The sequence below is a fragment of the Puntigrus tetrazona genome, chromosome 17 (assembly GCF_018831695.1).
Source record: "Puntigrus tetrazona isolate hp1 chromosome 17, ASM1883169v1, whole genome shotgun sequence".
NCBI lineage: Eukaryota > Metazoa > Chordata > Actinopteri > Cypriniformes > Cyprinidae > Puntigrus > Puntigrus tetrazona.
Genome location: NC_056715.1, coordinates 8,137,989 through 8,160,661, shown reverse-complemented (window position 1 = coordinate 8,160,661; position 22,673 = coordinate 8,137,989). Strand labels below are relative to the sequence as shown.

Below are 22,673 nucleotides of genomic sequence, written 5' to 3'. Positions count from 1 at the left end.
CTCAAATAGAACAGAATAGTAATTTATAATAATAATTATAATTTACTATGAGCGAATTGAGGGACACTTACACCTTTAGACGAAAGGGACAGGAATTCAGACACTGTGTGCAGCAATATATTTTGCAACTTTTAAAACCCAAAAAACAAATTTAAACTGATATCAGCAGCCTACAATAACTTTAGTGTCATGGAATGGGTTTCTATTGCTTCTATTGGCTTCATGCGACCCTCACAACACCTAGTACTTTGCCAATTGTCAAATGGTGTTGTGTTAATTAAAACACACCTTCACGGGACTCTGAAGTAATGGAAACCTGAGAACATCACTTGACTGACTGCATTGTGTCAACTGTAAAATTTGGTGGAGGAGGAGGCACGGGGATGTTTTTCGGGGGTTGGGGAAGGCCCCTTATCTTCGGTAAAAGGAAATCAAAATGCTTCGCATTCAGATAATGCTAAGGTTTTCAATTTGTAGGGACAGTTTAGAGAAGACCCTTTTATTCTTGCAAATTCTTGCCTCAGTGCAAAAATCAAGGTGTATAAAAACATGACTGGATGAGTTTGGCTTGGAAGGACTGAACTCAGCCGCATAGAACACCTTAGAAACTAACTGGAACGACAAGCCAAGCATTCTTGCTTTCTTGTATACTGGATGAATCAGTTCATGTCACATTTGAAGAACATTTGCTGTCTATAAATTGTATATAACACATCTGAATACAAACAAGCAAGAACATACTCATATAATAAAATGCCCTAGAAATACTAACATTAGTAAGTCATAATAAATATGAGTTTTGATCTCTTTTGGGTAATTCTATTCACATAATTAGCTATACTGTGAGACTGAACATGTATTTTCTTGCCCCGAAAATGCATTTTAACTATATCATTGAAGGTTAAAACTATATATTAAAAATGTATTTCATTGAGCTTTAATGTTTACAATGTATATTTGGCATATATATTTATTTTGTAAACAAGGCTATGCCTGCGCCAACACAAAATTAGTTACTAGCAGCCTTTGACTTGACTTTTTTGTGACTGTGCTAATAATGAGTCCAAGGAAGGAGAGAAAAGCCTTGAAATTCAATAGTTTAAAGGTTTGCTGCACACACTGGCTTAGATAACTTGATCTGATTTAGGCCTTGTGTATCTTTTTCTTCAGCTAAACTGGCGTTAGGCCTTTATACGATACTTTATCTTCTGCTGCGGGAACTTTTAAGTCTGATATTGCGGGCACTTGTAGCCCCTTTGAAAGATTATTAAATATTAATGCTCGTCGAGCTATAAACTGCAGTGCTCTACCTGAACACTTCACATTAAATCTGCCCTTTTCCTCTAGTTCAAAGTGGTTTCCTTTATACGAAAGGACATAAAAGTCTTCCATTTAAAGATGTATAGACCTTTGCCACATAATAATAATTTAAAACAGCTTTTATAAAGCAACTTGCAGGAGACTAATGGTGAAACAGTCCCTCTGATACTAAAGTGAGATGTATTTCTCAGAGAGGAGGGGAAGCTGTTTCTGGGTCACCCCAGTAGAGTACCATACTTAATTACAGTCAACAAAAGTGTTAGTTTATCACAATGGCTTTTTTAGGTCATATAGCTTGTAATCAAACTGAGAAGCAAATAATCAGAGAACACTGAATAAAACTTTGGTTTTTAAACAGTTTTACAATTGTTGGGTAGTTTATGTAGTCTGTTTGTGAGTGGTTTTCAGACACATGACCGGTGTAGTCACTTTAGTGATATTGTCAATAGTGTACCAATGTATAGAGAAATTGTTTAAAAAAAACAAGTAGCATCCTGTTGGTCAGTGCTCCAAATTCTCATAACCAACTTGTGAAAGCTGCATGAAACCTTTTTGCCCTCTCGTGAATTTTCCGATCACATTTCCGATCGCATGGATTTTGATTGCAATGATTATGATATTATGATATTGCTATTTAAAATATCCTTAATAAATAAACAAATCAAAATGGCATACCGGTGTATTACACAGCCATCAGACTGCCCTTACTTAATTTATCACCAAAAACCAAAATATATTCTTCATGATTACCTCACAGTTTTACCATACGTGCTTATTTATAGCATAAACCTTAAAGGTTTATTAATATATTTCTTTCTTAAATATGTTAAAGATATTTTGAAGAATTTTACTGGTTTTCAGGGTCTTCCACAGTAGGGAAAGAAATGTTATGGACAGCAATGGTCACCATTAACCGTTCGATTACCATCAATCTTAAAAATACCTTTTTTATGTTAAACATAAGAAAGAAACAGGTTTGGAATGACATGATGGTAAATAAAGACAAAATGTTCAAATGTTCACTATAAAGGAAAATTATGTTATCAAAAAACAAACATATAAATTTTTCCACCTCATATTTCACTCTTAAAAGTTTGTGAAGAACCTTAAGGATAATTACATCATGTGCGTTGACGGAAAAGTGTGGCAACTTTTAATGATCACTGAAGTTTGTGGGTATGTGTCAGACCGTGAGTAATAGCTAATTTTAAAGATAAAGTCACATGCTCCCTTGATAATCAGAGTTTGGCTCTGTGTCAATTTATGGAGTAGTTGATAGCTTTTCTATTGATTTCAGCACCGCAGCACCCCTTATTTAACAACTCATTATCTTTTTGTGTAAACATGCACATTTTCAGAAATAGGTGTCTGTACGTGTGTGTCCGTGTGAGTTTGTTGCTCTGTGTCTGAGACTATTCAAGCATAGAAGCTGTTGAGTCTCTTAATGGTGGATAATGAATTGTTCATGCCTCAGTGGGCGTACATGACCCCGCTCTTAATGACCTGCTCTGTCCATGTAGCTCTATAAATAATGACCCAGTTCATACCTTCAAGCGATTAATTGATCAAAATTGGCAAATTATACAATGTGTCTTTTATTTTCATAAATAACTGCATTGTACGAGACCTATGATAAGGATTGTTGAGAATGTGTGTTAAAGTCTCTATTCAGTAGCTCAGCAGTACAGGTTGCGGAAAACAAACTCCACTACTCTCATTTTATAACAGGTTCTTGTGCAAAAGAAGCGCAAAGAAAGAAGAGAAAGTGAGGAAAGAAATGTTAAACGGGGGATGGCCGGAGCAAGCAGTTTGCAGATATGGAACTGGTTTGTTATGAGAGCAAAGTCTGTGTTAACATAAGCCCCTTGTCTGTAAATTTGTATGGGGCAGCTGGTTGGCTATTGGCTAATGAAGTGTATGTGGGTCATTAAACTGAGGGAAGAAGCCAAATGTTGTGGAGGCAGATGCTTTATAGTTTAACAACACACTGCTGACCTTCCTCCCACTATACTGCCCCCCTATATATAAACAGCCTCTCTTGCTTTCTCTATAAAATCTTTCCCTCTTCCCGTCACTTGCACTCATTGGCATTTACACAAACACAAAAACAAACACACAACACAACCTTGACACATATGGGGTGGCACTTTTTGTCAGTCTTACATAAGAGTCGGGTGCTCCGATCAGGTTTGGAAATTGAGAGTTTGAAGGCCCGAGTTTCTATTATAGATAACATATGTGTTATGAATGATCTAGGTGTTGTCAGAACTGGTTTTGTGGACTGTGCACATGCTTGGAGTACAGCTGTTATCTCATGGGGCCTCAGGTTTAAGTCTGGCAGAGACAAGAATTGATAGCAAGCAAAGCGGTATAGAGAGAAGATGATGGGATCTGGAAAGGACCACACGCCACTGGATCAGGGTTTAACCAAGGTGAAATAAAATAAAATAAAATAAAAACATTTTGGCTATTGAAAAAAATATGTATCATGTATATATAAGTACATTACACACATTATAAAATTTAAACATGTTTACATGTATATATTTATATTCATATATATATTTATTATATAAACCTGACATATTTTTCCCAAATTCATGCACGTGTGTGTATTTATATATAATAAATATACACAGTACACACTACAGGGGTGTACCCACCACTGAGGTTCGGACCTCTGTAACAGAAGCTGTAAAATAATTACCTTATATTAACTCTGCTTTGGTGCTGGAAATATAAAGAGTAAAGATGACAGATCTTCTCATCTGAGATGCCTCAGTGGTAGTGGTGTGCGATATATAGTCTGTGATAACATGATCCAGTATTTTGCAAAAAACATTCAAACCTCCCCTCCAAAGCGGAAGCATGAATTTAGAATTTGAGACATAGGGGCAGAAAAATTATTTATTTTAAAATATATTTATATGCCTATATAGCCTATATACACTATATTGCCAAAAGTATTTGCTCACCCAATAATCGGAATCAGGTGTTCCAATCACTTCCATGGTCACAGGTGTATAAAATCAAGCACCTAGGCATGCAAATGTTTTTACAAACATTTGTGAAAGAATGGCTCAGGAGCTCAGTGAATTCCAGCTTGGAAATCCAGTCATGAAATTTCCTCATTTTCCTCATATTCCACAGTCAACTGTTTTATAAGGATGTGGAAGCGTTTGGGAATGACAGCAACTCAGCCACGAAGTGATAGGCCATGTAAACTGTCTGAGTGGGGTCAGCGAATGCTGACTTTCTGCAGAGTCAGTCGCTACAGACCTCCAAACTTCATGTGGTATTCAGATTAGCTCGAGAACAGTGTGCAGAGAACTTCATGGAATGGTTTCCATGGCCGAGCAGCTGCGGCCATACATCACCAAGTGCAACACAAAGCGTTGGATGCAGTGGTGTAAACCTTGTGGACAGCCTTCCCAGAAGAGCTGAAGCTGTTATAGCTGCAAAGGATGGACCGAAGACATATTGAAGCCTATGGATTAGGAGTGCTATGTCACGTAAGTTCATATGCAAGTTAAGGCAGGTGAGTGAATACTAAAAAAATTATATTTATTTATTTTTAAATAAATTTCATGAATAAATATGATTATCTTACTTTAAGAACAACCAAAAAATCAAATTCAAAAGTTGCTTATATAACCAAAACCACGAAACGGACTAATCCGTATATTAATCTTGCATTTACTAAACCGAAAATCGATCAGCAGATTAGCAGACTGCAATCACTGAGCAAAAACTTGTAAACAAACATTATGTCTACGTGACATTAGTCTGCTGGGGTCATGACTGGAAAGTAAAAAAAAAAACAGAAGCCTGTGTTCCTCTCAAATACACTCAACATGCACATATCACAGGTTCCCCTTTGATCAGCGTATTGTTGGGGGTGTGTCACTGAAAGAAGATCCAGAGTGTTCTTGTAAAATATGTTCACACTCACCGTCTGCTGATGCATGGGTTAGCTGGTCATTTGGTGTGGTTGGAAGTTAATGTAGCATCAGTGTTTTGCACTGACCATAGAGAGTTGATGTGGGGAGAGTTCCTTAGTGGATGTGCTATAGGACAGCAACGCAGTGTTTGAACTATAGTTTAACTCTCCTCTATACTAGCCAAAAGGTCTCAATCAATAGTAATCCATAGGTTTTTGACTGTGTATGTGTATTTTCAAGGAAAACAAGGAAATGTTTTCTTTTTGTATCTGCAAGTGCATGTCTAACATGCTGTACACGTACACATTTACATTTTATATGCCATTATACTTTAGTATCAAGAGTATCAGATCAACTTTAAGAAAAAGAAATCCAATTTTTTTTTTTATACAAACAGAAAACATTCTATTTTGCAGCGTAAGTGTGGACAGGCAGACCATTCTGTTTCCCTAAACTTGGAGTTCCACCAATAATCACACAGAACATAACTTATCTACAAATCACTGACAACTTTTATTAAGCGCTGTTCAAATATAGAAATAATTGGAAACTAGATTTGCTTTTTGTGAAAGAAACGCAGTTTTACGCATTTTGAACATCAAACCTTGTTTTCTGTTGAATGAGAATCTACACATAATGTCCTGTAAAAGTGACAATAATATAGATGTATGGAATAAAATAGGCTTTTGGAAGAAAAGAACAGTCTCTAAACCAGCTTTACACTATAAACTTAAATGCTTTGATACTTTTAAAATAAGACAGCACACTGTAGAATTAAAATCAGAAATAATCAGTTTGTATGTCATTTTCATATTCAACCAAGAGGTTTGGAGTCTTTAAAAGGATAGTTCAACCTAAAATGTTTTATTATTTGTGTTCTGAACCTTTTTTCAATGACTGGTGATCATACATTAACAATCAATTTAAACAACATTTACTGTGTGTGAATTATGACCATATCCATTAAAAGCCTCAGGCAGAAATAACTGCAAAGGCCTGACAACTGAAAACTAGCTGTTGCAAGTTTAAACTTGATATAGATGCTTGAAAGTGAGTAACTAAGACCTAGTTTTGTCCACCACTGGACAAGTCGCATTTACAACATATATTGTTTGAATTACAAAAGTTTTACGATTTTTCTTAGCCAATGTTGCCTAATAAACTTTTTTTTTTTTTTTTACATTTGTTTACAAGCTGGCAAAAATCTGTCCTTGCACTTATGCACAAGGCAAAGTCCTGCCAATGCCCTGCACCTCTAGCCGTACTTTATTCATGAAAGTCATGGTGAACCAAAGTCCTTTGCTACTATGAATACTGGTCAAGAGAACACCATCTGCTTTATCAGTATGTAGTTCATAGGTTAGTCCAGAGTCGTTGTGGAACAATCCTTCTCATTTTCCACCAACTCTCCATTCATATGCGTGTTTCCTATGGCTCAGTGTATATTTGTATATTCACATGTGTGAACGTGAATGACTGGAGTCTGTTATATGAGATATAGATTATGACACGTGTAGTTCTCTGCCAACTTTTAAAGGTGATACGGCTTAGTCAGGAATAGAAGAAGCCAAGGCATTTATATCCTGTATCACAGGCACATTGCTAGTGTAAAATGCCCTTCCTTGGTGCCGAAAACACGCTTTTAGTCTGTTAAAGTCACAAACACAAGAAATTGTATTTTTGAAAAATGCCATATGTTTAAACAAGCGAACAAACAAAAAGCTGTTTTGTTTTACAAGGAGCTTCACATGAGACACCACGTGGAGATCACACAACCAGCCGAATACTACTAATTTAGCTTGCCAACCCGCTGTTATTAGACACTGGATGTTACTGGTATGTGAAGTAAAAGAATCACGGTGGACTCTGAAAAGGCCTAATAACTGAAATGCGTTTACTGAAAACATACATTTTTGTTTATTCGCAGCGAATTTAAATAGAATATTTATATTTTTATTTATATATGAATATTTATATTTATACGATTTCTCGTATCAGCCGAATGCAACATCAACAAAATTCATTAATTCATAAAGTGTTTTTTTAGCGTTCAGTATGAGTGTGTAGCAATATCAGAATTCTCATCAAATATTTTATTTAGGCATTTCCCAGGGAGCGCAAACACACAGCCAAGACGCATCTATGTCACAACAAGTCTATTTCTGTCATTATCTGTGCAGGCCACCCTATGAGCAATGAAATATTGGGTCACGTGCATGGCAGCCAGTGAACTTCTAGTGATCACGGTGTTTAGTCGTGAAGATAGGGTGGACAGAGACATGACTTACTCACGTGAGTGACACTCAGTGGAGGATCCTAATTGGTCAGTTCTTTGTTTCCTTAACATTCAACTGTACAAAAGAATTAAAAATTAAAAAAAGAAAATTAAATTAACACAGCCAACACACTATTCATTTCTTAATTTTATATATTCAAACTAATATAATACATGTATTTACAATTATTTATAAATCATGTAGATGTGTGATATTTAGTAGTCAGTGGAAATTGAAGAACTGGTGTTGAGTTCGATCTTAATTTAAAGAGCTTTAGTACGTTTAAATAGCAGGAGCAAGTCTAAAGCTTATTGCATCATAACAGTTTGCAATCTCTGCTTATCTTCTGCAAGAGTGGAATTGTGTGTGACAGGTTTCAATATGTTTGCTTAGACAAAATTACTGAAAATGCTCTCAGAGGCACAGAAAACCCAGCAAGAATAGCTTGAAGGGGCAACCCCGAAGAAAATCTAAAGGATCTAATAAATGTATAAATAAAATGGTTTATATAAGAACTAAGAGATCTATTTTAGGTAAAAAGGGTTATGGTTTTGAATTGACTAGCTGTGTGCACATGTATGTACACACTGGGTCAAACCAGACTGTGGTTTGTGGGTTAAATATAACATCTGTATGTTGAGTTCACTGGGTTCATGTATATGACTGTAGTGCAGTGAAGGATTGCAAGACCCTGAAGGACTTGTGGGATTGGAAAGAAACCCATTACCCCGGTGTGTGTGTGTGTGTGTGTGTGTGACTGAACTCTAAGATTGCACGACCTTGAAGTGCTTGAGGATGAATTTTCTTCTGTTTCTGTTGGCTTCACTACAATCCAAAAAAGAAATTGTTTTTTACTGCTAAACCCATTTTATTTCACAAAGATAATCTCTTTTCACATGTTAAGTATATTTTTTATATTTTATATCCATTATTTATTTTGTGGAAATATGGTTATATAGGCAATTAAATTTTTTTTTAATGAATTTCAGAAAGTTCTTTTATAATTATTTTAAATATAACAGACTATACTGTACCTGACAAAAACACGGTTAGAAAGATTCTTGTGATGTCTTAAGGTCTGTTCACACCATGAACGATAACTGTCTATAAGGATAACTAACGCCAATGGCCAAAAAAAATCTGTTTGGTTGTCAAGCTTTTTAGAGTTAGATGGATTCTGATTGGCTGCCAGGGCTGAAATAGTTGCATCCATATATAACTACTATACGGTAGTTGTATCCAGAGAATGTACTACATATTTTTTAAATCATATGCCTGTGATACACTGCTAGAATTGTGACTCATACGTCCGTGATCCATATTTCCTACCTGAAAGCACAGTTCTGATTAATGTACATGTATAACAAGCTCTTATTGGAAGTTTCAGCAAAAACAACTTCTTTCAACTTTCTAAATGGAACAAAATAAACAATATTTTCCAGAACCAGCACCTTATAAAATGAGATGGAATGAGATGCCAGCGACCAAACTCACAGTTTTCAGTGACTTCATACCAGACTCAAACAATGGCTCATTGACCAAGTACTGGCAAAAGCAAACTGTAAACAGGGTGGTGTCCACCACTGAACTAGAATTAATGAAAGCTTTGTTACGGTCCGACCAAATGCAGATTTAGAATCCGTTTTTTAAAGGAAAGCATAGTCTAAAATCTGTGTCATAGGTTTCTGTGGACTGCTGGCACTGGTGTCCTGGTGTCAACAGCTGCAGTATGCCTCTTTAAAAATAGCAGAAGAATGACGCTCTACAAAAGTACTGTATCACGTATCACATTATGTAAACTGCTATGTCAGAAAGAACAATGGGATAGCAATGAAACGATAAAAGACAACGCGCAAGGATTTGTGTTTGCATAAACCGAGCACATGCATCCTCAACCACATGTTTGCAATTCGTGCACAGGAAATAAAAAAGCTAATGAAATCTTCGAGTTGGTAAAGCCAACCAGAGGAAAAACACATTTTCTGTGCCCTTTATGCTTACAGGGTGCTTTGCAGAACAGGAAATCACAGCTGTATGGACAAATCCACTCCATACTCCGCTCCAGTTCCCTCCTCAGTCAGTAAGAGAGCCCTTGTTCTTGACTGATTGTGAATGCTGCACTGTTCTGCTGCCATCTCTGAGGCCTGTTTATGGCTCCTGCCCCAGACCAACTCTCTCTCTTTCAGACCTCTAATGTTTGCATAACTTCAGTTTTAGAATCATGAAAAATGAATGCAAATGTCTTGTTTTGGCTGAAGGTTAGGAGTCTAAAAAAGATTGCTGAGACAGGGTGAGACTGCTTGTATAGCTCACAATTAGGTTTCAAAATTTGAAATGCTAAGCGAGTTTTTTCAGAACTGGTCCACGTACTACTTTATTTACACATACGAATTAATAAATCATAAACGTTCTGCTACAAGCATTATCTTTGGACTGCAAGCCCATTTTCCCAACAGTATTTCACATAGTTGAAATATCATCAGTCTGAGACAGCAATGAATCACTTTCTAAGGTCACTGTGTCCAAATGACAGAGACAAACACAGAAAAATTATTCATTTTGGCCTGCACGATGAGAATTGCCACACGAGAATGAGGCAAGAGGCACAAAATACTTGCCGACCATATGCAATTTGAATGAATGCATTTGTGCAAAAAGATGCACATATATCTTTAAATGCATGTTTGACTTTATACCATATTTCATGATGCACCTTTATTACGCCTTTTTAAGACATTAAAGAGACTGATATAGCTAAAATAATTAGCAAAATTATAATGGGCCCTTTCACAGTCTGTCACAGGGACACAGTCACAGTGCTACTTTAAGGTTTTCTTTATATTTATAACTGGCTATTTTGGGTTATCACAGTGTGTACACTGCGAATGATATTGGAATAAACTGAAAGTACCTCCGCTATCAACATGATGTTCCTCTGTTCACTGGTTTAATAACGTTGATCAGCCAAAATAGGCTTGGCATGAGGGTATATTTTTAAAACAGTGTGTTCCGTACATGATCAGGCAGGCGGTGTTCATATCCAGGGTTATCAGAGGTCTTATGACTAAATCTGCTTCCCTTTTCTCTGTGTTAAAGAGTTGTTTTATAGATGTGTGTGAAGAAGGAAAGTGGAAAATGGAGCTCTCTACATTCTCTGCATTCCTCATTGAGTGGAGAAGACCATGAGCTAACATTGAATCTCTGGCTACTTCAAATGAAACTATTTTATGATTTAAAGAGAGCTTTATATGCAGATAAAAGCAATTCATAAACCTTGATTTATATGCGTATAAAGCGAAGGTGTCAGGCTACTGCATCAACACGACCAATTTCTCCTCACAAATCTGCATTATTCTCATTTTTTCAGGTACCTGAGCCTTTAACTTGGGTCAACGTAGCACTCGAATTGAATCGGACTCTTCAATAGTAAAGGAACTCAGTTCTTGATATCATTTGCGCTTTGTCCTAATACTTTTTATGAGACATACAATAGTGCTGCCACTTTAGCACGATGAAGACAGAGAAGACATTTGAAACACAAAATATGAAGTTTTATTTTATTGTAGACAAATCACACCAAATACAAATACTCATTTACCCAGACATCCACTCTTTCTTTAATAAAATACAGCCATTCTTATTTTTTATTTTTTTTTACATCGGATTCAAATATGACATCGCAACCAATTCCATTCATATTCTCTGGATTGCACTTAAAACATAAAATTACCCAATAAAAGACACCACTTACTTTACAAATGGCATTTGCTTAGCAGATCTTAAGGCACATAAGCCTTTATCAGGCCATTTGTTTAGCTTATTGCATTCAGTTGCATCAAATTCAGCACATTAAATTGCCAACACGTACAACACAAACATTAATAAAAAAAAGAGCCACCTAAAAGTACACGCATCTTGCAGATAAAAAGCTTGATAAAAATGATCAAAGCGGGATTTATTTTAAGGCAGATTTATTCACGTACTACACATTAAATATGATAAATATTACAATTTCTGTCTTTTATTTCCCTTCTAAAAATGTGTAACCAGTTCAAGTTTACCCCTTCAATATGAAGGACAATCTCACTGGTTGCATACCAACAGGTTAATCTCTTCCACAAATGAATCTTCAACTGAAAATTGGCTTGTGAGACACAGGTCTTAAGACATATCCTCTTTAAATCATCACACTTGATTTTGACTTCGTATTATTTTTTTATAGTGCACAATGGCAGCAGTTTCACAAGAAATTATTTTAGCACACTTAAGACAAAGGCACATTTTATGCAATGAACCAACAAAGATGTTATAGTCTTTACTCCAGACCCCTTAGTGGTCTACCTCTTCAGGAAAGAGGTCATCACACACGCTTTACTTAAAAGAATAAAACATGCAGCGACATGCTGCCTCTGAAAGAAACAAGGTTCACTTTATGTGACCATTTCAACCAGCCTCCGTTCCCTTTTTAATCTGCTCATAGACAGCTGATCTAGGTCTAGTAAAGTAATCAGCAGGTAAATCAAATTAAGATCTTCTTTTAGGAGAACATTAATCTTCTTCTGTTGTCACAATGAGAGAAATATCATTGCTAAATCCTTTCAACACACAGGTAGATATTTATGTCAGCTTAAGTCACCAGTATGGGCCACTGGTTGCAATGTGCCCCCAACTCTGCCAGTTTGGGAAAATGCCACTGAACTGGAGCGGACTTTTACATTTATTTACTTCCTTGTCTTGTGTTTTCCTGCCTAACTTTCTAGATTCGTTCGGTTTATTTCCCTTGTTTGAGGAATTCCATGTGTTTTTTTGTTGCCAAGACATTGAAACCAGTCCATAGTTTCTGCCATCGTTATTGTCCCAGTAGATCTGTTCTCCAGTTTTGTAGCTAATGCAAAATTCGACCTTATTCTGAGGGGGCACATACCCTGGCAGTTCGATGGCAAATGAGAATATGTCTGTATCCTGACAACCGTAGACATTATTCATGAATGTGCATTCCACATCCTGGAAGGTCTTCCAGGTGTCGAAAGTGATTCGCACGTGAACTGACTTCTCGTAGGCCAGGTTGCGCACTTTGATGGTGCCGGTGAGGGCTCGCTCCTGTAGGGTACAGTTCTCCAAACAAACCAAGTTCTTAAGCAACCGACTACGAAAATCTAGGTAGTCTGCTGCTGGCTGTGGAAAGTCTAGAATTCTGCTCTGGACCGAATTTATATGGAGAGTGGAGAGCGCTGTGATGTCCTCTAGGTCTTCTAGGTCAAACTGCAGTTCAGATGTTATAGGTTCTCGGTTGTCGAAAGTTGAGAAGACATGCACCGCGGTTAGTGACATACCCTTTGAGTCGGCAAACACAACCTTCTTCTTGGCTTTGGATTTTGAGGTCTGCCAGTCTAGATGAGGGGGCTCCAGGTGGGCTCTGGAGCTCAAGCAGGGCCGAAGGGGTTTGTAGCAGGTGTTGACCAGGTTGCATGTCCTGTAGTCTTCATAAGAGCTCAGGAAGCTGCGCAGTGGGGGAGAATGGGTGATGTACAGCTGCACAGCCACGTCTACCGGCATAACTGGACCCGGCATTGGGGGAGTGAGCAGATGAAGAACTCTGAAAACAAACAAGATGTGTGAGTACAGTGCCTTTTAAATGTTTCTTTAGACATTCTGCTATTAAGTTATATTTTAGCAGGAACCAGTGTGCCTTCATGAAGCTACACAACACAAATTAGACATGAGTGGAAATGACAAATGTTCGTGACAGCGGCCCTCGAGCCCCCACAGGAAGTAAAAACAAAAGGTTGCGGGGCTCTTAAGCATTTTGATTTTACATGTAAATGTGGGTGATTAACTTAGGTTTTCAAACATGTCAGTAAATACAACAGTTACGGAAAACAAAGTGATTCGAGAACTTCGCATCATAACACTCGGCATTACAAAACTTTTTGTTATAAAAAAAAAAAAAAAAAAATATATATATATATATATATATATATATATATATATATATATATATAAAAAAAACATTATTACTTTTTTTATATAAATCTTTAAGATAATCGACGTGTCCCTGCTGTGCTACATGCACCAGAAGACACATTGTATTATTAAACCCTATTTGTTTAAACGTTCTTACCTTGTGGAACTCATAGAGAAAGTACTTCAGTTTAAAGTGGTCTCTTGAGCGAAGCACATTGCACGAGAGACGGATCCGTAAGCAATCCCAGAGCGCTGATTTTCAAGTAAAAGTCGTTGTTTCAAGGGTTCACCCCCAGATCTGAAACCTGTCCCCCGTGCTCTGCCGACACACCCACTCCGCTCCCCGCTCGCTGCGGCTCCTTTAATAAAGCTCGGGGCCGCTTATTTGCATATTCCACACCCCATCCGGTGACCGAGCCGCACATGTCGTGTCCACCAATCATCTCTCGAATAGATTTAGTACCGCGGACCCCTGTCGGTACACATTATATCGCACTCGCGTGTGAATATCTACTGCCAATTACCGTGGTATTGTTAAATTGTCGTCCTGTTGGGTGGATAGTGATAGTTGTAGTTTATTATCTCTTTTATTTAAAGACTTGTAAACGTTAGGCCGTGTTCGTTCAGATGGAGGTGACACAGCAGGGTAATCTTTAATCAGTTGAGAGTGATTGTTTGCCCAGTGAATGTGGGTCATGGGTAAAGTTAATCTTTATTTCTGAAGGTTGTAAGAAAGCACGAATCTAAACTTAGCACTGGCACTAACGAATTAACACAATTGTTTTTAACACTAGAATTAAAACCCTACAGTGTCTGGTATGTTACCCCTGGTCCAAAGGTACAAATGGCTCTTCTTTGGCCCCATTACCTGACTGTGGCGCATGATAATATATTTTTACATGCACTTCAACTTCAGGCCATGCAAGCTATACAAAAACGACCTTTATCTGTCGATCAGTCTCTTGTGTTTCTCTCATAGCTGTGTGATTTTATCACCACTTGGTGATCATTGTTTGATTAAAGTGACGACATACTCGGATTGATTGATGCGTACAGTCACATGTTCACCTCACTGATCAATACCTTAGCACCTTTCTTATTGATGTGCAAATGCTGTAGCTGTTTCGACTGTATGTTTTGGCGATTAGAGGTTATCGGCCCAACGGGGCACGTATTATTATTATACGCGTTCAGATGTGTTATAACATCTAAGACCATCTCTCTCACGGAGACAACGAGTCTGATCGCCAGGGAGCGCGTGGGGATGCTATGAGAAAATGTCAGATAGGAGGAGAGACGTTTTGCGTTCCCCCGAAAAACTTTGCGTCCCCTCGCAGTCTCGCAAAAGTTGCGCAGAAGAACGCAAAGGCTTTAAACTTTTTAAACGTTTTACTCCCGTTTCATGTTTGTTTTTTTTTTGCATCACCGTGTTCCTTCACGTAACACTTGCATCAAATGCATAGCTTAAAATACTAAATGGCAGCTTAATGCATTGATGTAAAAGTAGGCTATTAGTCTGATATCTTTGTGTCGCATGCATTACATTAACACTACTTGACTACAAAATGCATTTCATTACATATTTTAACAGATACATTTTCGGGGCATTTGTGGTAGAATAACATCTGCAATCATTTAGACTGATCTCATGCAAAAACATTGTTGCACTTCTGTGGATTAGACTATAACCTTACAATTGCATAATAAATCCCGAGTCATGCTGCCAACCCCCACCTTGGCACACGAGCCTGAAATAAAACGAGCGCTTGGCTTTGTCACAAAACCTTAACGTCTTATTCCGTGCAGTTGTTACAAACTAGAATATACAATGGTGGAGAGAGACCTCTAGTGGACATTATAAAAAAGTTTGCATTTTTGAATCGAGTCTTAGATGTAATCGGCAACTGCATTACACACTATTTGTAATGTATATCTCCCATGTCCAATGAAATACAAGAGTCCTGTCAGTAAAATCTTATTTTAGAGACGCTTTTAGATGGATAGACAAACAAAAAAGTGTGGCGTGTTAAATAGCAGTTTGAAGTGCATTTCAACATCCTCAAATACAGACGGACTATTTCATGGGTCAGTCTCGTGCTAGTCAGATTTGCAAGCACGTGACCAAATTCAACCAATCAGTAAATCAGATGCTCTCCTGACCGCCTAACTTTGGATGCACCACATCCAATTATCTAAAAACGAGAACTTGGCATAGAGGGCTATTTGACATGTTGCAACTTCACAAACTTAAAAAATTACAAATGCAAATCATGTCATCAATAACTGTGGTACACTTCATCAGGCCACTGAACGTAATTCAGTAGATGTCATAGATTTACAGAATTAATTATTAATATTTTTTATTATTTTACAATTATTCCTAATTCATTGTTTTATTATTATTTCAGAATTGATGCATTTCATTTATTTAATAACTTATTTAATTATTCACTTAATAATTGCATTATAGATAAATATGCTTTGTTTGAAATTTTCTTTCTTTTGTTCCTTTTCAAATTTACTTGAAACAGCTAGATGGACTGTCTTTAACAGCACTGCATTTCTCGGAGCTGCAATAATATCCAACAGAGGGCGCTGTTGTTCTGAATAGAGCTCACAGGCATTGAATCAGACTCAGTGACCAGCCCCTCCGTAAAAAGACGTGTTGCAGTTATTAGCGCGTGCAGACTTTCAGTATATTACTGTAAGACCCGAGGTTGGCTTCTTAATCTGTTTCTATAAATCATCTTTAAAAAAAACCCCTTGCTGCTTCCACTAATGAAGCAATTTGGTGACGTGTGCCAAGATGCCGACTGACACAAGATGCAGAGCGTGCAAAAAAACTTGTGCGTTTTAATCTTTTGTAAAGTTTTTTTTAAAGCTGAACTCCATGAGGCAGCAGAAATTCTGATACCCCGAACAAATGAATGTTTCACAAGCAGTCACTGGTGTCTTATTATTTTCTTATTGGCCAAATAACCCGTGAGCCCTGGGTTTCAACATGGCACAGCTTGCAACCTCTACTGTGTCAGAACTAATTTTGCGTGTCTTGTATCACTCGTTGCAGTTTTCCATTGTAAGGAAAGAGTAAGGCTCTTTCCAAAGTAAGGCTCAAGAGGGTGAATGTGGCGCAAGGCCAGGTTGGAGAATAGAACATTGCAAGGATGTCCGAATGGGTCACTTCTCCACTTTGTACAAAACTGTTCCGATGTGGGAAGCATCTTGAGCCCCTTTGTGTGAACCTCAGGGGTCCCAGTTGGGTTTTGGGGAGGATGGTGTTGTTTCCCTGTAGATCGGGATGGGAAAGGGGGCCTTAAATGGGGCATCTGGCTGAAAGCCTGTTTTAAACACTTGATTTATGTGCACAGATTAAGAGCCAGTCTTTTTAGTAAATGATGTGTCTGTGTATAAAAAAGAGAGAGTGTGTGTGTTTGAGTGTGTATTTGTTTGATAGACTGGGCTGAAGATGTGCAGCTCATTGAGATTCTGTCTCCAAACACATCATGTAATGGACAATAGTTCAATGTCTGCAGAAGACATATACAACCACTTAAGTATCTGGTAAGATCTTAAAAACAATTTTGCTAAACATTTTAGATCTCCTTCATTTAATTTTCAGAGAACTAAATTAAGGGCACAATTTGATGAGGAATATTAAGGTAACTCAAAAGCAGTCATTATATATTATACATATTTTCTTAGTGTGAATTAAATTGTCTGGTTTTCTGACATGATGTAAAACGGTCAGTTTGGTTTTTTATTGCATTTAATTCTGTTGACATTTTTTAACTGTCCTTGTTGAATGAAAAACTAGTTGAACTGAACGTGCCTCTCTGTACATCTCACTGAACAGTTAAACTAAATATATAGGACATAAACCACAGGACATTAATTGAAAACAATATTTTTTTTTGGGGTGAACCATTCTTTTAAAAATTACAAAACTGGGAAAAAAATAAATAATACCTTTAATAAGAAATAAGTCATTTTATTTGTTCAAACTGCTGATTCATTCAGGAATTCAGTAAATATCTCATAATGTGCATTCTATCTGCCCTAAATAGTATTGAAAATTACTAATATCACATAGAATTTAGAGTGGATATATGCACATTGAGATGCAGGGTTTATAATAGGGGCTTTGAATCATTGGTTCACACGACACGCATAAAACCCAGATTCCTTCAAGACTGACGCATGAATGTTCATGCATTGCTCTGATAGCTAATGTTTTTGTTGATTAAACTGAGCAAAAACAGGCAATATTCAGATTTTCCATGGTTACCTATGAGAAAAATAATTATAGGTTGTATCGAATTTAAAAAAAAATCAAAAAGAAGGATAAACCATGAATGAACTTTTGCTATATATTCGAGACAGGACTAGATAAGTGTGTTTAGTTGTTTTGCTCAGATATTAAAACATAGTTTGCTCGGCCTACACAGCTAGGTCAAAAAATTAGTTTGTTACTGTAACATCTGTAGGCTGTTACTATGAAATATAGACCTAGTCAAAGTAAGCCACATTTACGTGGCCAGGAACTCTTAGCGACATTGCATTCAGTTCTCTAGCACTGTGAAAAAGACTAGTAGCTCTGCTAAATCTTCAGTTGGCCAACTCGGACACTGCTTTCCTCTCCTGTCTTTTCCCTGGAGAGTGTTTGGTGGCCACTTTTAACCCAAAGCGTTGTGTATTCTCTGCGTGCAGCAAATTAACAAAACAAACACCGCTAATGCATGGTTTAATCCAAGTCAAAGCTCTATGAATCTAAAAAGAGGATTACAGGAAACTGAAGCTCTTGACTCTGGCATCTTTCGTGCATACATAATGCCTGTACACAGCTAAAGAGCTGATTAATATTGTGGAATTTAAATCTGTTTACCATTCATATATCAGATCAATGTTTAGTTGTTTACCAACAGTCACCCAGCTCATGCAAATTCAACACACATGCAGAACTACATCCTCTGCAGCACCCCGCCAAATATTTCGCATTTTCCACGGCTGAGGAAAAAATGGCGATTATTTCTTTTAAATAAATATTATTGTTTTTATCTCTTGGTGAGATGGCAATTTATGTGGCGAGTAAAGAATAGCTGAAAAGCCTTTCTCTAAACTTGTCTGTCGTGTTGGCCTTGACAGTAAATGCACTTCATTGCTGCTAGTTCAGAGCACAGTCTTTGGGAAGACAGTGAATTGATTCAGGAATGAATTTTGCAAATTCAGAACCATTCGATACAATTCACAATGAAGTATGATCAAATTCCTTCCGCTTTTACTTGTGTCTCGATTCATCATTTAGGTGCATCATCAAAACAAGAGTCACTTCATGAGCATTTTATGGTTTCCTGTGAGAAAAGCCAAAAGTTCCATCATATCATATACAAACAGGAACTTAAAGGTATTCATAGGAACCTGTCAAAATACATATTACCTGTCAAAATTACTCAAATAAGTATTTTACTTAATGCAATACTAGACCTATACTACTACTAATAAAATTATTGTTCAAACATTATTTTTTAAGGAATATTTATCAGAAGAAATATTTGCCAGAACGTATTATTTGATAAAAGTGTATTGAAATCATTAAAATGGAATGCAGAATGTTAATGGAAAACACAGAACACATAATTGTGTAAGAATAAAACTAAATTTAAGAAGAAAAAATGTATTCCAATGGGCCTTAAAATTTTGTATTTGTTAAAAATATAATAACCTATAGAAGTTTTATTGTTTTAATTAATTTCACATGTTTTTTGATGAAAATGGAATAAAAAATAAAATGTATTTTATAATATAAGGAATAGTTTTTATTAATACTTGAGGGTAAGTAAATGATGACAGAATGTTCCTTTTTGGTGATCTATTCCTTTACAATGAGGTGAAATCTGACGTATTAACCTAAAGTCTATTGACCAAATCCATTTGTACTTGAGCATAATATTGTAATCTATCTCTGCTCGCTTGGCTGACTCAGAATGTTCTAGGTAGCGAGTTAAGCCTTCAACAGATGACTCTGAATCTAGCCTCTTTGTTCAACAATTTAGCTGCACAGCTTGCTTATTAAATGTGTCGCTGTAGGCAGTTGTGAAACTACAGAAAAGCCTGAACAAAAGAGGCATTTTCTCCCCACAATATTTTCCTCTTTTTCTCCAATTGGCTCATCAGGGGGGAGGTGAAAGCCACTTAAATAGCACATTTCATCGATCTGAACCATCCAGCTCTTCTGTTTTCTGTGACCATCATTTTAGACCACTGAGTGCACAGCGGATAAAGCCACTGCTCTCTAAAAAATACTCTCTCCCAAACACCTATATACACACACACACACACACACACACACACACACACACACACACACAATACACAATATACATGGTTTATGAAAGTGCAACACTGTTTTATTGATCTTGTGTAAGAGCTGAAGGACTTCAAATCTCTCCATTCAGCTGTGTTAAGCACTGTGAACCAAAAGTGATTTAAAAATCAAATTTCGCTCTTTTAAAAAATATATATATACATATTTAATTCATGTCATTTCATTTTTTATTGTTCTGAATATTATTTGCAAAAATCATATACAGCAGTTTTCATGATGAGTAAAAAGTCATACAATTATTCATATCTACAAACACGTTAATTTAGGTTTAGTTACAATATGCACAACTGTGTGCAACATCATATTTAATGCGATTAGTGTGATTGTTAAATATTATACATGAACTACTTTCTCTGTCTATTTGTCTTCCTCTTCACAACAGGATTTTTTTTTTTTATCCTTTGCTAAGTCATATTTTTGACACCTGACATCGCCGCCTTTCCATCTTTCTCACATGCAGCAACATTCATATCCTCCCCTGGGTCCAAGAAAGCATTGATAGCAGATGTTTCTCGTTTTTTAACCATCTAAGAACTTGACAAAGAAGTTGCAGACAGAATGCCATCCTTCTCCGCAGTAGCTCACAGCGGGCTCCATGTCTGAGAATCCATCATTCACTACATCTCCGAAACCCTCCTCCTCTTCTTTCTTCACCTCCTCTTCCTTTTCTTTCTGTACTTCTTTTTCTTTCCTCGTGGGTGCTTCCGTTTTCCGTTTGCTCTCTTCTGGCATTCCCTTGCTCGTGTGCGTGGTGGTCTCTTCTCCGCTTCTCTCTGTGAGTTTCATGTGAGATGCGCTGGGTGCTTTCTTACACAGACGTGTTTTCAGGACTTTCTCCCCCTCGCAGGCGTTCTTTCGTTTCTTCAGTTTGCTCACCACCTGTTTCCAGTACTGGGAGGACTGAGTGCTGTAGATGGAGCATTCCTGAGGTTTTCCAGCGAACTGGCAGGTGTAGTGAGACCCGAGCCCCTCCTCGCTTGGGGCGGTGCAGCTGACCTGAAGCAGGATGTTGGCTCCTCTCTCTAGCGACTCCCAGGTGCAGCGGTGCCCATCTTTAGTGCTCAGTTGACCTGACCCCAGCGAGGGATGTGCCACGATGCTCTCTGATCCAGTCACTGCATCTGATGGCTGCTTGGACTTCTTTTTCGCCTCAGAGAATGACAGGACGAGGAGGAGGAGGGAAATGATGAAGGGTAGACTCCGCCCTCGCATGGCCGCGTGAATGCAGGAAGAATGGAAGAAATCCTTGTTTTAGGGTACACACAGCACCCTCAGAATGCAGATATGGACACAGCACCTGCAAAACACACCGGACAAAATGATGCAGGGTTAATATAGTCAACTAACGTTATATATTATTTATAAGCCATTGTTGGGCTAACCAAGACTTTTCGTAACATTTGGATTTATTGATCTTTTGTTGGTTTTGATAGCTTCCGTTGTCCTTATTTGTAAGTCGCTTCGGATTAGAGTCTGCTAAATGACAAGATGTAAACTACAATAAAATAATTAAAAATTTAAACATTAAAAAGTCTAGTATTTTAAATGTTTAAAATACATATTTCAAATAATTTCTATTACATAGAAAAAATATATAATTTATGTAGTTTAAATAAAACGTTCATATTTTTATACAGTATTCAGTACAGCAAAGTTTAAAGTTTTAATACATTTAAAAATGTAATTAAATTTTTTTTTTTTTTTTTGCAGAAATAGCTGCCAAGACACCATTTCTCATTTTTATTTAGTTAAATTGTGCTATAATAATAATAATAATAATAATAATAATAATAATAATAATAATAATAATAATAATAATTTACAAATATAAAAATAAAATCTTATTGAATATTAGTAAAAAAGATTATTAGTAATATATTTTTAATTTAGAGATTCTGACACTGACATGAGGCGGCGTACATATTTAAGTCTTGAAATGTTTTTTAAACTTTTTTTTTTACGTATTGAATCTTTTTGTACCAAATCTTTTTATACCAAAGTTAAAATTATTACATTTAGGTTTTATAATTTGTAATTTTTTCTTGTTTTGAATAAATCTGCTTGTGATTTAACAATTTAATTTAACAATGGCCTGATGATGCACCAAATAACGTCCCACCATAGTCCTCCTCACAAACAAAACTAGCACAGATACGATGCTTTTCCCTCCTTCTTTTATGCAGCTCAAACACAACTGGAAAAATGTCGTATTCTGGTTTCTCTCAGTGCTGTTTTACTTACCGAGCGGAGTGTTCCTTCAGGACTGTGAGATGGAGAGGCTTGTGGAAGGATAAGAAAGCGGGGGGAGAAATAAAGGATGGAAGTAAGGGTTAAAGAAAAAAAATGAGGGGGGCTTGGATGGTGGATGCTTTTTGGGTTTATCAATAGGGTATCCAAACCTTCCAAATCTGGCACCTCCCTCCTCGTCTGAAGACAAATGGACACCCCTCACCCCATCTCTTCTCTCCACTTCTTTGTCTCCTTTCACTCAATCTTTCTCTCTCTTCTCTCTTGCTTATCCTGAACACTTTGTGTCTTGTGGCATAAATATCATTTTTTGTCTTTGACTAAATAAACAAAAATAACTGAAACCATTTCAAAAGGGAGACTGCTAATTACTTCAATGTTAAAAACATCAGATAACATTTCCTTGTAATTTGGGCATGTTCCTTTTTAAATTTACTTATCCTTGGATCAGCGAGCACCCAAAAACTCCCTAAGGGGAATGGATTTTTTTTGGTAAACATTTTTGCAGTTTAAAGCTGTAGACTTGAAAACCCCTTATTTATG

At 36.9% G+C, this 22,673-nt stretch overlaps 2 protein-coding genes across 2 annotated transcripts; both read right to left on the bottom strand.

Annotated features, from left to right (window-relative positions):
- Positions 1-11,076: 11,076 nt before the first annotated feature.
- Positions 11,077-13,840, bottom strand: ppp1r3ca (protein phosphatase 1, regulatory subunit 3Ca). The gene is made up of 2 exons (XM_043263562.1): positions 13,659-13,840; positions 11,077-13,133 (listed from the first exon to the last, which is right to left on the bottom strand). The coding sequence occupies exons 1-2, from the start codon at positions 13,670-13,672 to the stop codon at positions 12,170-12,172; spliced, it is 978 nt and encodes a 325-aa protein (XP_043119497.1). The 5' UTR covers positions 13,673-13,840; the 3' UTR covers positions 11,077-12,169.
- Positions 13,841-20,032: 6,192 nt separating this feature from the next.
- On the bottom strand, positions 20,033-22,274 carry fgfbp3 (fibroblast growth factor binding protein 3). Its single transcript, XM_043262414.1, has 2 exons — positions 22,125-22,274; positions 20,033-21,180 (listed from the first exon to the last, which is right to left on the bottom strand). The coding sequence occupies exon 2, from the start codon at positions 21,093-21,095 to the stop codon at positions 20,403-20,405; it is 693 nt and encodes a 230-aa protein (XP_043118349.1). The 5' UTR covers positions 21,096-21,180; positions 22,125-22,274; the 3' UTR covers positions 20,033-20,402.
- Between the last annotated feature and the right edge of the window lie 399 nt (positions 22,275-22,673).